The 15,481-nt window shown below is 40.9% G+C and overlaps 1 protein-coding gene across 4 annotated transcripts in view; it reads left to right on the top strand.

Moving 5' to 3' along the window:
• Positions 1-14,956, top strand: part of LOC122667338 (DNA repair protein RAD50) — a 66,404-nt gene extending 51,448 nt beyond the window's left edge. Inside the window, exons 19-28 of one of the 4 annotated variants that reach the window (XM_043863596.1) lie at positions 8,248-8,417; positions 8,491-8,815; positions 10,403-10,528; positions 10,621-10,673; positions 12,976-13,126; positions 13,207-13,269; positions 14,015-14,148; positions 14,267-14,395; positions 14,521-14,584; positions 14,679-14,956. In XM_043863596.1, the coding sequence (XP_043719531.1) occupies positions 8,248-8,417; positions 8,491-8,815; positions 10,403-10,528; positions 10,621-10,673; positions 12,976-13,126; positions 13,207-13,269; positions 14,015-14,148; positions 14,267-14,395; positions 14,521-14,560 (1,191 nt within the window). In that variant the 3' untranslated portion in view covers positions 14,561-14,584; positions 14,679-14,956. Of the gene's footprint in view, positions 1-8,247; positions 8,418-8,490; positions 8,816-10,402; positions 10,529-10,620; positions 10,674-12,320; positions 12,392-12,975; positions 13,127-13,206; positions 13,270-14,014; positions 14,149-14,266; positions 14,396-14,520 lie in introns of those variants that run through there. The other 3 variants (XM_043863595.1, XM_043863597.1, XR_006333788.1) reach the window with 3 other exon arrangements.
• The last annotated feature ends 525 nt before the right edge of the window (positions 14,957-15,481 follow it).

Raw genomic sequence — 15,481 nt, 5'->3', positions numbered from 1 at the left:
CAAAGGAAACCCTACTACGACAGCAACTCAAATAAATTAAAAAGAAGGCTGTAACCTGGTGCAAGTCCTGCTTTCACAGGGTCCTGGGAAAATGTCTGTATATTTGTTGCTTTCTTTCATTTAAATTCAATGAAATCTCTGTATGTGAGTGTGGTTTCGGGAAAATAGATGGTTAGAAGGAGGAAGATTGAGGGACTGCTGTCCTAACTTGTATAGGGTGGCAAAGGATAAAGAAGCTACAGCTGTGTAGTGCTTTCTGATGTGAGAGCAAAAGAGACTCTCAAACCTGTGTGTGAGAGAGAGAGGTCCTAATACATGTGAAAGTACAAAACTGCCCGTAGAATACATTGCAGAGTTGGGGAAAAGTGGACAGTACTTCCCTTGCTAATAACACCAACACTGTCCAGTGTCGAGAGAATGCTGATTTGGAATTCACAGTTTATAAGTGGTTTGAAAGGGAATTTGGATGAGGTTTATGCATTATTTTCCCAGGGAAGAAGAACGCTGCCCGGCTGATGCAGGGGCCAGTGAGGGGACACGCAGGGCCAGGGGGGATTTTTCATTTTGTAGGGGGGCGGGGCAGTCATTTCATGGGGGGTTGTATCTGGGCGCACCGGCAGGCTGCATGCGACCAGGCAAGCGTTCTTTTTCCCATTTTCCCACTTGCACATTATTTGAATTGGGAGGAGAGGATCAAATAGTCTCAGAAGGCTGAAGGAGTGGGGAGTCTTATACATTATTTGCCCACTTACTCAGTTAAAGTGTAAGCCACAAGCTTGCTTGAGGAGGAAGAGATAGATTGTTTGCAGGTTAGGAAGACTTTGAAAACTCAAGCTTCCCTTAGAATAGCTATTTTTGCTTGGGCATTGGCTTTAAATTTAACCTATTAAATTGAATAATCTACAGTCAAGGGGTAGGCACTTAACAATTAGATGTTGTCCAAGTGGTAAGGAAGAGGAAACAATTGCACATTTTGGTGTGGATATGTTTGGGGTTTGCTTTTCATGGCTGAGGGACTTGAAACACATGTTTATGCATTGGCTGATAGACCTTTTGTGGTAGGAAAGGTTCATCTCAGCCCTTTTGGGAAGAAAAATTCAGTTTTGTAGAATCTGTGGCCGATGCTATTTTGTGGGGTTTATGGAAGGAAAGGAACAGGGGGATTTTGAAGATCACTCCAAAATTTTCCCTGAACTTTGTGCTGATATTGGTTCTCAACTGTTTTCTCGGTAGCCCTACCAGGTTGGCCACCCTGTTTTACCTTGGTCTAAATTCCTCTCCTTCCCCATACCTCTATTTTACTTAAAAAACTAACCCTGACGCTACCCATAATCAAAGTTGAAATTCCAATATTTATGCTCTAAAACCTCAATCAGTCCGCAACTTAGACCAGCTGCCTCCCTTATTTTAGCCTCGAGTATAGACCTGTAAAGCCTTAAAACCCAATTATATCTCTGAGCATAGTATAAAAATCTTGCTCCTTTCCCATTCAGTGCTTCTATGGTCTTCCTAATGTAATTCCAGATGGATGTCAATCCAACTAAAACCAGAACCAGAATCTGCTTGGGTATAATGCAATCGATTAGGGCAGAATGGAGGATTAGATGAACTGAGGGTTAGGGTTAATGGAGTTAGGGTTTGATGGTACGGATAGGAGAAGAAGGGTTAGAGGGTTGGGATGAAAGCTTACTTGTGTTGGATGGATCCTTGGACTGAGAACAGATCTGAGTAACTAATCTTTGAACCCTCACACAATCGGCAGCAACAAACTTGACAAACTTGAATGCACTCGAAGGAGAGAAAACAGTGAACTAGTGAAGGCTATCTCAGCCTCACCTTCACAGCCTATCTCAGGACAGTGGAATGCATTAAAGCAATAATCTTCTTCATTCAATCGTGGGGGCTCAATGGAGCTCTTTACATTATATAGCCTTCAAGGCTAGACATAAAATAAATCCTAACTATGACTAGGACTCAAAATAGAAATAGGAATGCCAACTAGGACTAGGACTCAAAATAGGAATGCTAAATAAAACATAGGACTTCTAATTAGGATTCAGATTTGCACTAGGAATCCTAATTAGATTACAACTCAATAAAAATAAAACAAATGCTAAAAATCCCCACGATTGTTGCTAGTGTAGGGATTCTTCCCTACACCAGCCGCAGGTGTAGGGATTCTGCTGGTGTAGGGAAGAATCCCTACACCTGCGGCTGGTTTTAGACAGCCAGTTTACATCAACTCCCCCCTTCTCAAAAACATTCGTCTCCGACGAATGGATGAAAGACATGTAGCGCTCGTAGAGATCGGGATCAAGGCGCCGAAGTCGTCGGCGTGAATCCAGTGCATCGTCACTATCAGGGCGATCCTTCCATTTCACAAGGAAAGAGTAATAGCCGCGACCACCCCGCATAGTAGTAAACTTGTTATCAAGCACATTCTCAATGACATCAGCAGTCGGAGTGGTAAACTGTGGGAGGCGGAGAGCATGTGCAGTATCACCGTCGTCCGAATGGTGGCCGACATAAAGAGTGAGATCGGCCACGTTGAAAACATTGTTAATCTTCATAGACGGAGGAAGCTCGAGCATATAGGCATTGGTCCCAATGCGTTGTTGCACCTTGAAAGGACCCATTTTGCGAGGGTGGAGCTTGTGATTGGTTCCAGGAGGAAGTCGCTCAGGAGAAATACGAACCATCACCAAATCACCAGGTTGGAATTCCACGTATCGGCGATGACGATCAGCTGCTGCCTTGTAACCTTTATTGTTAATAGCAATGCGTCGGCGAAACGTCGGTATGGACCTCGGTGATGTGGCGGAGGAACTCATCAGCGTCCACACTAACACGAACATGAGGAGGAAGAGGAAGCAAGTCCACGGGGCGCTTGGGTTGCAGACCCAAAACAATCTCAAATGGAGTACGGCCAGTGGTCCGATTGACAGAACTATTGTACGCGAACTCGGCAATATCAAGGACAGAAGGCCAATCTTTCGCATGATCACGAACACGACATGGGAGGAGATTGCCTAAACTACGATTAACCACTTCAGTCTGCCCATCTGTCTGAGGATGAAAGGCGGTGGAGAACTTCAGCTTGGTATTGGTCTTCATCCCAAGGTCTTCCAAAAATAGCTAGTGAATTTGACATCACGATCGAAACAATAGACTCGGGTAGCCCATGAATACGCACGACCTCTTTGAAGAAGAGCTGGCGATGTGATCGCATCAAATGTCTTCCGACAGGGAATGAAATGAGCCATTTTCGAAAACCTGTCCACCACCACAAATATAGAGTCATGACGCTCCCGTGTAGATGGGAGGCCGAGAACGAAATCCATGCGATATGTAACCAGGGTGCATGAGGCACTCGGAAGAGGTGTGTAGAGGCCCGTGTTTTGCTTATCACCCTTGCAAGCCGACAATCTCGACAACGCTGAATCACCTGTTGGACGTCACGCAAAGATGAGGCCAATAATACAAATCAGCAATCGCAGCATATGTCTTGCTAATGCCAAAATGCCCTCCCATGCCACCGCCATGTAGTTCCCTAATGAGGTGCTGCCGAAAGGATGTGTTAGGGATACATAGGCGTGTCCCGAAGAAGAGATATCCATCACGTAGGGAGTATTTGGCATCGCCCGCCTTGTAATGTAGTATGAATGGGGGAAAATCAACATCACCGTGTGTACTCATCTCTGATATGTTCGATGCCTATGCTGTGAGTAGAAGAGATGGATAGGGTGAGAACTTTCCGACTTAGCGCATCAGCGACCTGGTTCTCTTTGCCTGCCTTGTACTTCAGAACGAAATGAAACTCCTGGAGATAGGCGATCCATTTAGCATGGCGGTTGCTTATGGATCGCTGAGAATGGAGATACTTAAGGGCCTCATTGTCAGAGTATAGAATAAATTCTTTGCCCACAAGGTAGTGTCTCCAATGCTTTATAATCTGGATCACTGCATAAAGCTCCAAATCATAGGTAGAATAACGCCGCTTAGCATCGTTGAGTTTCTCACTATAGAAGGCAATGGGATGATTTGATTGCATGAGAACTCCTCCAATCCCAACATGGGATGCATCTGTAGCCACCTCAAATATGACATCAAAGTTTGGGAGCCGTAGAACAGGTGCCTCGGTCATCTTTTGCTTGATCAAGGAAAATGCTTTGGTAGCAGCCGGTGTCCACTGGAATTTGCCCTTACTTTCTCTCATGCACTCAGTAATGGGTGCCATGATGCCGCTGAAGTTCCGAATAAAACGCCGATAAAAAGATGCTAGGCCGTGGAAACTCCTAACCTCTGTCAAGGTGTGTGGCACTGGCCAATCGACTATGCTTTGCACTTTCTCCGGATCAGCTTCAACCCCGGTTGAAGATATAATAAACCCAAGGAAGATAACCTTAGGTAACATAAAAGAACACTTTTTGAGGTTGATGAAGAGTTTCTCTATACGTAACACTCTCATCACTTGCTTTAGATGATCGAGATGCTCCTCGGTGGTGTGGCTGTAGATAAGAATGTCATCAAAGTAAACCACAAGAAACTTACCGATGAATGGACGAAGTACTTGTGTCATTACACGCATGAAGGTGCTTGGAGCATTTGTGAGACCGAAAGGCATCACCTTCCATTCATATAGACCATCCTTTGTCTTGAAAGCAGTCTTCCACTCATCTCCTGGGCGGACCCGAATCTGATGATATCCGCTCTTTAAGTCAATCTTCGAAAAGATGGAAGCACCTGTGAGCATGTCTAACATGTCATCAAGTCTTGGAATAGGAAACCTGTATTTGACGGTGATCTTGTTTATTGCCCTGCTATCAATACACATCCTCCATGTACCATCTTTCTTTGGAGTAAGTAATGCTGGAACAGCACATGGGCTCATGCTCTCAACAATAAACCCCTTGCGAATCAGGTCATCTACTTGTCTCTTGAGCTCGGCATGCTCAGTAGGGCTGAGACGATAAGTGGGCAGATTTGGTAGCACCGAACCTGGTACTAGATCAATGGCATGCTGAATATCCCTCATAGGAGGTAGCTCATCTGGAAGATCGTCTGGTACTAGATCTGAGAAATCATCAAGTAGATCTTTTATGGGTTTGGGATGAATAGTGGTAGGGGTTGGTGACACTGCTCTTGTGACCAGGGCTAGTATCAACCCTGTCTCTTCACTTGTAGTAAGGAATTCTCGGTGAGGCAGGGACAGAATTCGTTGCTCCATGGGTTGTGCTTTAGTAGTACTAGTACTAGCATGTGGTGCCTTGCTGCTTGACCCTCCTTTCATTGGCTGTCTATTGTCAATAGTTTTCAAGACCTGTTGTCGCTTCAGCTGGGCAGCTCTAAGCCTTGGCTTCATCAATGGTACATTGAGGGGGTTGAGAACCAGTGGTTTCCCTTTGAAGTCAAAGAAACACTGATTTTTTGTACCTCCCGTCAATACATTGTTATCATACATCCATGGTCTCCCAAGTAAGACATCAGTCAGAATCATAGGAATTATATCGCACCAGACATTCTCCTCGTAACCAGAAATCTTGAGTGGCACTGAGCATCGCTGATTAACCTCTAAAGTATCATTATTAAGTAAGGATACCTTGTATGGTTGTGGGTGAGGTTCAGCTTTAAGCTTCTCTTCAATGACAAAAGCTTTGGAAACCACGTTGACACAACTACCGCTGTCCACGATCACTTGTGCTGTTGCTGTCCCGCTATCCATCAGTGTATAAAAGATGCAATGTCGACGCCAGTCCTCTCCTTTAGATTCAGCAACCAGAATGCGAGTTACTACATTTACCTCATAAATTTCGTCTTCCAAAGTATCATCATAGTCTTCTCCCTCAAGAGCAGCATTAACGGCCCAATTGTCATTAAACTGCGGGTCACAAACTTGGACATCTGGACTAGTTTCCATGGCTGCAATCACTGAATTGGACTTCCCTCTTTGGGGGCAGTACCTTGCATAATGACCATCTTGTTGGCAATGGAAACACTTGTTAGGTGTTTGACTACCTATGGGGGCCTTACCCTTTTCCTCTGTAGTTGGTGGAGCTCGGGTAGGGAAACCACTAGATCTGTTAGGAGTAAAGGTTCTCCTAATATCACCGGACTGCGGTGTGAATCTTCGCGGGGCAGCCTTGATTAAATCTTCAGCATCCATGGCCTTTTCAAAACAGTGATTCAAATTATATATTTCAACCACGCCTATCTTGTCTTTAATGTCAACCCTCAATCCCAACTTGAAATGGGATATAAGCTGGTCATCATTCTCATCTACACCCGTACGTGAGAGTAAGTCATTGAATTTATCAATATACTCCTCAACTGTTAAGGTACCTTGTCGTATAGTGTTCAGTTGATCATGCAAACGCCTCTGATAAGAAGGAGGTAAGTACTTCTCTTTGAGAATCTCTTTCATAGCTGCCCAAGTAATTGGTTCCATGTGACGACGGATCAACCTGTCTTCATGTGTACGCCACCAATCTCTGGCTCCTCCAGTTAACTTAGTCGTGGCCAGCTGCATCTTTCGGTCTTCAGACAACCGAAACCACTTGAAGTAGTCATCTAGAGCACTCAACCAGTCATGGAATGCAATAGGGTCATGTTTCCCGTTATATTCCTTCAGATCCAGTTTTACCTTATGCTCATCATCACGATAATACTGATTTCCATCGTGATCTTCATCTTCTTCATAGGTAGAATTGTTATTGATCCTGTGTGTCTGTAGTGTGGGAACCTTCTGTGGTAACCTACGTGGATGTCGGTTGTTAGTGTATGAAGCAGCAGCTTCAGTTTGTGATATTTGCTGTAAAGGTGCAGTAGGACCTTGTTGTGACAGTACATCAACCTGTTGCTTGATGGTCTTCACATCTTCAGATAAAACCTTGACTATCTCAGCCAGTTGCTGTAGAGTGGTTGGATCACTTGATTTTGGAGAACCCATAGCTAGGCTTTGATACCAAATAATGTAATTTCAGATGGATGTCAATCCAACTAAAACCAGAACCAGAATCTGCTTGGGTATAATGCAATCGGTTAGGGCAGAATGGAGGATTAGATGAACTGAGGGTTAGGGTTAATGGAGTTAGGGTTTGATGGTACGGATAGGAGAAGAAGGGTTAGAGGGTTGGGATGAAAGCTTACTTGTGTTGGATGGATCCTTGGACTGAGAACAGATCTGAGTAACTAATCTTTGAACCCTCACACAATCGGTAGCAACAAACTTGACAAACTTGAATGCACTCGAAGGAGAGAAAACAGTGAACTAGTGAAGGCTATCTCAGCCTCACCTTCACAGCCTATCTCAGGACAGTGGAATGCATTAAAGCAATAATCTTCTTCATTCAATCGTGGGGGCTCAATGGAGCTCTTTACATTATATAGCCTTCAAGGCTGGACATAAAATAAATCCTAACTATGACTAGGACTCAAAATAGAAATAGGAATGCCAACTAGGACTAGGACTCAAAATAGGAATGCTAAATAAAACATAGGACTTCTAATTAGGATTCAGATTTGCACTAGGAATCCTAATTAGATTACAACTCAATAAAAATAAAACAAATACTAAAAATCCCCACGATTGTTGCTAGTGTAGGGATTCATCCCTACACCTACCCGATGGTTACTTAGGCTGGTGTAGGGAAGAATCCCTACACCTGCGGCTGGTTTTAGACAGCCAGTTTACATCACTTCCCCATAAAATTTCCCTTTCCGTATGCAATTCCATTACTTTACCTTTTACTGGTACATGACCTTTTCCCTATATTTTTCTTCCATTTTAGAGTCTAAAATCGAGGCTTGCCAAACCCTAGCTGATTTCTTAAAGAGCCTAAATCAGTTTACTTTGCTGGTGTTACAAGCATAGGTTGGAAAATGGCAAGTGCTTTGCCAACCATGTCACTTTAAAGTCCTTCCTCAGTTCCTCTTCAACATTATCAGGTTCATGATCTTCTCTTGCTGGGGTTCTTACATTCCATGATGCATGAATGACCCCATGAAGTGCTTTTGTTCATTCATGAGTTCTTTTATTTTTTTTGTAGATTTTCTACAGATGCTCTTCCCATATCCTTATTGGATGGTCATCTAGATGCTTCCCCTCTATTTCTGATAATGTTGTTGCTTATTACTTCCATGGTTTATAACCTTTTTGCGTTCCTTATTTGGACTATGGTGGAGATTCTACGGTATTTCGTCAAATTCTCTCTGATATTGTTGGTCTGATATAGTTATTTGAATTTTCAGCATTTGGGCGAGGCACTCATTATTTCATTGAAGGAGAAAGATAGATTGTATCATGAATATGAGGCAATGAAAACAAAACTTGACTATGAATATGATTCACTGGCCGAACTGAAGAGAAGTTATAATACCGAAGTAGAGAAGCTTCTGGAATATGCTTCCCAGATTAAAGAGTATGTGTTGACTGAATTGCAAATTATTTTTCTCACTTGTCATTGAGCTTGACTATGTTTTTTGTTGCAATAGGTATAATGATTCAAAGAAAGGGGAGAGGCTGAAGGAGTTGCAAGAAAAATTATTGGTATATGAGTCTCAACTTCAAAATTGTAAGGCCAGAAAACATGAAATTTCTGTTGAATTGGACAAAAGTAAAGAGTTGAGGCGGAGTCAAGAGAAATTAAAACGAAATATTGATGACAACTTGAAGTATCGGAAGACAAAGGCTGAACTGGATGGATGTACACATGAAATTGAATCACTTGAAGATAGAATGCTAAAAATTGGTGGATTTTCCACCTTTGAAGCTAACAAAAAGAAGTATGTGAAGGAAAGAGAAAGACTTCTTGAAGAGGTAATTGAGAATTTTCCTGGTATACTCCCATATTGTTCTCCACTTATCTAAAACTACAGTGATAAACCAATTTCCAACCGTCTGTTTCTTCAAGATGTGATGCATATCAATTCCATGGTCTCAAGCACAGCCACAGAGACCATGGAAAGGGTGGTCCATCGCACCAATTAGTGGGCCAGCCCCTTGTGGCTGGGAGTTTTCTGGTTCTTGTGTTTATTTTAAGTTGCTTTGTAAATCAGCAATGTAGTACCTTGGAGTTCAAGTTATTCGCTTCTTGGAGTTTTTATTTTTGGAAAGTAAGTTCTATATAATGTAATGGATTGTCAGTCATTTCCCCACGAATTAATGAAGCTTTGTGATTGCTTTGCGCAATTTGTTGTCCTGTGAGAGGCTGAGGTGAGATACCTAGTAGGGAGAGAGTCCCTGGCTGAGATAGCCACCCTCAACCCCATCCTTTCTTCTCCACTCGATCTTCTTCTTTCCCTTTTCTCTGTTTTATTTTCTGCACTAAAACAAGGCTAACTGAGACCATGTTTTAAAGCTGCTGATCATTCCTTGAAGTTCAAATAAGCCCCACACTGCTGCTGGCAAGTTATCACTGATCTGCAATTCAAATCAGTACCTGCAGCTGGGGTTACTGCTCATTCCTGCTGCTGATTCAAGCCTATAAATCCCTGCAACCTGTGTGCTGTTGTTGCTGATACTTTGGGGTTTAGTTAACCCCCCAAGGGACTACCCTCGACTGTTGTTGGGGCCTGTGGATGAAGTTCTCTGAAATCACCTATTCTCCTCCTGTGGCTGACTTGTTCCTCTAGTTATCACTGCTGCAACTTTGCGGATCTATATCTCAGCAACTACTTATTGGAATTAACTCATATTTAGAGGATTAAATCAGCCCCTTGAGAGCTCCACTCAACCCTGGTTTGGTCCACATCTGCTGGCTGGGTTTGCTTATCTTCACTAAGTTTCTAATTTCATCCGATATTTTTGTACCTAGCCTCCACCTTGACCTCAGATTTCTAGAGTTTGTTCAATCCTTAGAGACCCACACTTGATGGGAGTTGGAGCCCCATCAGGTGGTTGCTGATTAATGTTCTGATTATATTCAGTTTTCTGGGTTTTAACCCATTATTACACCCTGTGATAGAGGGTATTGTGCTGCTGGTTGTGTTACCTTTAGGCTGGAGTTGTTCCTTGTTTTAATTAAGTATTATTGAAGGTGCAAGGGACTGATATATGTATTGTTTGATTGCTGTTACGTTAGATACACATTCTGATATCAGTTCTGACTTCTGAGATCAGTACCTATATTGGGCTACAGCAGTGATCCTACTTGGGGTTACTATAGTGATACCTAGCCTTATATTAGGATGCCATCAGATGTATGGAGAACCAAAGAAAAAGGATGCCTTAATTTTTGCATTATTATTGTATCTTTCACTTGACCACTTGCATAATTTTATTTCCATTTTGGTCAAATCATCTATATAAATTTGCCTCATTTACTAACAATATAATTGAATCATACAAAAATTTTACAGTTGTTCCAGTGAAAGATCAAAATTGATATATGCATCTGTATTACAGTTGAACAAGTGTCGTGGAACTCTGTCTGTATATCAGAAGAACATTTCAGATCATAAAGCTGAGCTTAAACAAGCTAAATACAATGACATTGACAAGCGCTACTTTAATCAGCTGATTCAGCTTAAGGTGAAAGCCTTTTTCTGTAGTTCTTTAATAATTTTGCTTTCTCCGTCTGTTAATGTTTCTCTAAGTGTTCTAAGTCAAAACTCCTGATGCAGACAACTGAGATGGCGAACAAGGACCTGGACAGATACTACAATGCTCTTGATAAGTGAGCACTTCAAATGGCCTCTGACTTTCTTTTCCAAATGGCTTCTGAGCTGGCTTATCTCTTAAATTTTTTACATTTGACTTATCTTTTAAATTCCTTGAATATTTTATCAAGCCTTAAATTTCTAGAGCCATTTTACGTCTTTTTGTTTTTCAAAGTGTGTTAGTGGTTCTCCGATTAGTTGCCTGTAGATGAAGACATGATTTGAACCCAGGTCTAGGGTACAACCCTAAAAACCTCCGTAAAGTTCACCAGCTTAGCAAGCGGACATTTTCAGAGCAATTTGCTACATGTTTGATTGTCACCCTTATTTCTTGAACCATCAGTTTATGTGGGAATTTTGATACCTCTTAGAAATTTTAGTTTGGTTTCACATAGTAAATTTGAAAACTGATATATTTTGATGGGAGAGGATTATCTGAGCAAGCAGGGTACTCTACACCCTCTCACATTGATTTATTAATTATTATTTCTCTTAAAAAGCATTATAATAATCCATGAGGGAAAAGGCTCTCTGAAATGGATTATTATAATTTTCCTATTTAGATGTACATAATTTGCATGAAGGCACCTTTATTTATTTATTTATTTTTTTTGGGGGGGGGAGTTGGTGGGTTTGGGAGGGGGAGCTAAATGTCACTTGTCTAGTGATGCTTAGTGCTTCACAACCTCCTACATGGCTTCATATTGGGGGTCTATGTGTTAAGGGACCCCACGCATAGATCATTGGTAATATTTCAGCTTTATGTTATCCAGATTCAGCAGCCCCTGCCAAATCGCGTGTCCATTTTTGTGGACACGGATTCAATTCATTTGGGGAATCAACTTTCCCTTCTCCTGCACCTCCACCTCCACCTCCTTCGTCGTCTTCCAGCACCCCTTTCTTTGCCTGCAGTCTGCATCTCTATGAAGAAGAAGAGTAGAAGTGAAGCAGTGGCATACCTGCGTTTGGTTTGTTGCTTCTTCCTCTGTCTTGCATCAATGGCTTCCCCTCATTCCCTTTCTCTTTCTTGCCCTTATTACTTTAACACTCCCCCCCCCCTGCCCAAAAACCAAAAAAAAAGGGGGTCCAGGGACTACTGGGTGGATCCCATGGATCCAAGTGATATGAAATCTGTAGGATCCATAGCCAAATCAATGGACCCTAATTGAAAATCTTGACTTCAACAAAGGACTAACAATCCTAAGGTCCATAGATAGAACCAAATTGCCCAATTAAGAACCTTAATTTTAGAATTTCTATCATTTTGAATGAGAATTTATAAAATATTTTACATTTTGGGCTTATGTTTATCATTAGCCCTTTAATATTAAATATTTTTTTTTATGATTAAATAATACATAATCTTTAAAATGCGAAAAGGTGGCAGAACAGCTGTTGTGCTAGGCTTGACACAACAGACCACCCAATTTGTGCCACATGGAACACGATTTTGAAAGATTCAACCATATGGATAGGTAGAGTCCATTGTGGATTACTTGTTTGTCAAATTTGGTGGTCTAAGTCAATGTATGGCCCATTTGCATTCTATTATTCATTTTGTATTTTTAACGGCCAATCTATTTTGCTCTTATTTTTTATTTTTCATCTGAACTTTGACCCTCTTCCTGCACATATAGAACTTGAATTTGGCTGAAATTTTGTAGATGGATAGGGAACAATGGACCCACCTGTGCACCAAATTGGAGCATCAGATGAGCTGCCACAAGGCAGATAAGTGGGCCATTGTGCTTGCCCATTTTGCCACCACTCATGCCATTTAAAAATATTTAGAAGATCATATATTTTATATCCCCAAGTGCCCAAATCCTTTTTTTTTCTGGGAATCAGCCAACTCTGATACCTGTGAACGTGTCAGATTCCGACACCAACACCTGCACCCTAGTAACAGACTTCAGCCCAATTGAGCAGACTGAGTATAAAAATTACAAAGATTCCTTCTTAAATTTTATTTTCATTTTTCTCGTAGTAATTCTTGTAATATTTTATTTTCTGAGAAGTGAACCACTATCCTTCCTCATTTTGGGCTGAAATTCTACCATTGAGACTGGTTGGGGTCCTGCCCTCCATGTCCTGCCATGAAAGCTCGTTATTGTGACTATTAGAAGCTTGCTTGGGAAGAGAGGGGGGAGGGTTGTTCATTCTATATCATGAGGGGTGTGGTTCACCTCTTGACACTATTGATGCAATATGTTTCTAACGTCGTAGTTTTATTATGGTGGTGGCTTTCCTCTCTTTATGTTTAGATGTTTATTTCAATTAGTTATCTAAGTACTTTTCCATGTATTGCTTCAATTGTAGAGCCTTGATGCGCTTCCACACCATGAAGATGGAGGAAATAAATAAAATTATTAGGGAGCTGTGGCAACAAACTTACAGGGGTCAGGATATAGATTATATAAGTATTCATTCCGATTCTGAAAGTTGTGGGACTCGATCTTATAGTTACCGGGTATGCGAGAGGAACCTTTATTGACTGCGTACTTTTTCTGAAGGTATGTTGATTTTTGACACACTTGTATATGTTCACAGGTTCTAATGCAAACTGGTGATACTGAGCTGGAAATGCGAGGAAGATGTAGTGCTGGTCAGAAGGTGAGAACTAATTGAACCCCTCCAGTTTGAGGCTTGTATGAAGAAAAATCAAGAATATGTTCCTCTTAAATGATAACCATTAAAACAAAGGGGTGTATTTGTAAATAAGACTTAGATCGCAAGATACATTTGTTGGGTAAACCAGCAAAAAAACAAATTCAATTTGTCTTCCTGAAAGATAGATACAAGATTGATGGAATTGTATATATGAATGTGTTGCATCTTGATGCTTCCCTAACCAAATTAGTACAATCAGTATATGGTTTTCCAGTAGTGAGCTTTCTGTACTGTCCATGTCCATATTTTTGGAAATCCAAAAATGGTAAAACTGCAAAATACTAGTTCACTGGATGAGAGACTATTGGCCTTTGTTCAAACTATTCAATGATTGTGACTGGTGAAGTGTACTTATCTATTCTGTGTTCTCTAGTTTCATATTGATCTGTAGTGATTTGTCTTGTCCGTATACTGTTTGATGTTATTGTGTACTAACAATTAGTGAAGTGTACTTATCTATTCTGTGTTCTCTAGTTTCTTATTGATCTGTAGTGATTTTGCCTTGTCCGTATACTGTTTGATGTTATTGTGTACTAACTACTGTCTTAAACTACATGTCAACACGTTTAGAAGTTCTTTATTGGCAGAAACTGATATTTTTGGCAGCTCTTCTGATTTTAGAGTATTTTGACTCTTGAATATAAACTAAAAGGAATTAATTGGTACCATACTTTTTACTATGTTTCAGGTCCTTGCTTCGCTTATAATACGGTTAGCATTAGCTGAGACGTTTTGTCTCAACTGTGGAATACTAGCACTCGACGAACCAACAACAAACTTGGATTGCCCAAATGCTGAGAGCCTTGCAGCAGCTCTCCTGAGGTATGTGTATGCTTGCCCCGTGCGTTGTTGCTATTATGTTGGACCTCACACTGTTTTTTTACAATGTTAGACTGCTCCTGATATTTGCAAATTCCATTGATGCTACCACATTTATCAGAATCATGGAGGATAGAAAAAACCAGGAGAATTTCCAACTCATAGTAATTACTCATGATGAGCGGTTTGCTCAACTGATTGGTCAACGCCAGCATGCAGAACGATATTATCGTGTTGCGAAGGATGAATTGTAAGCCTGATATATTCATCCTATCTTCTTGCTTAAATTCCTAGTTTCTTATCCTTAGTCATTTTTGTTTGACTTCATGGCTTGTATTTCACCCAGACCTGCCTAACATTTATACTCTCTTCCAGTCAGCATAGTATTATTGAAGCCCAGGCGATATTTGACTGACAGTCAAGACGTATCCATATATAATTGATCAAGACTTGGAAGAAGCTAAACATCTCAGATGCTCTTTAGCTCCAATTCTGATACAAATTTAAGAACCTCCAAAAAAAAATCTGGATACATGTTGCACATTTGCTACTCAGCTGAATCAGAACCAACTAAGAAAACCCTGATGCTTACGCCTAAGCAGTAGGATCCGAAGGTAAGAGGTAAGCTAGAGGTAAACAGAAGGCAAGCTGTATGTACAATATGTGGATTTCCCATTTGAAATCAATCCCCCAACGTGCATTTGATCGTAGGGCAGAGGCCAGGATGCGCATTTCATTTGTTTTTCAACTATTGAACAACGAAAGATTTTAGTTGAAAATTGCCTTAAATGAGCAAGGCATATTCATGTAATCTCTTTATTTGCACATTATTATTGTGACAAAAATCTGTTTCCAGGACATGTTATCTTTGTTTCTATTTTCATTGAGCCCAGGTTGACTTAAAGATTCTTGGGCCTTGGATTGGTATTATCGAACAGTTTAAACGGTAGTCTTACCTGGATTCTGGACGCAATGGAAGAGAAAATTTTCATTTATTATTCTGATTAAAGAGTCATGAGCTACTTCTTAATCTTCTAAAATTTGAGTACCACAGTTTTTGAATCCATTGCACTGGGTACAGAGAGTTGAGACTACAAATTTTTTTTTCTCAAAATTAAACAAATAAATTAAAAGAATCACTATTACCGAACACATAACACGTTTAGTAGGAAAAATAATGGGTTTAAATCTTGTCATTAAATATAGGATTAAGTTTTCCTCCACCCATAGAGGATGTTCACCCACTATTCTAGGGTTCACAAACCCCTCCTAAGTTTTTTATATGTTCTAAAATACCTTCTTGATACCCTTTTCCACCCTCTTCCGCCCCACGGTG

The sequence above is a fragment of the Telopea speciosissima genome, chromosome 7, assembly GCF_018873765.1.
Source record: "Telopea speciosissima isolate NSW1024214 ecotype Mountain lineage chromosome 7, Tspe_v1, whole genome shotgun sequence".
Classification (NCBI taxonomy): domain Eukaryota; kingdom Viridiplantae; phylum Streptophyta; class Magnoliopsida; order Proteales; family Proteaceae; genus Telopea; species Telopea speciosissima.
The sequence above is the reverse complement of the archived record's forward strand: the minus strand, read 5'-3'. Positions and strand labels throughout refer to the sequence as shown.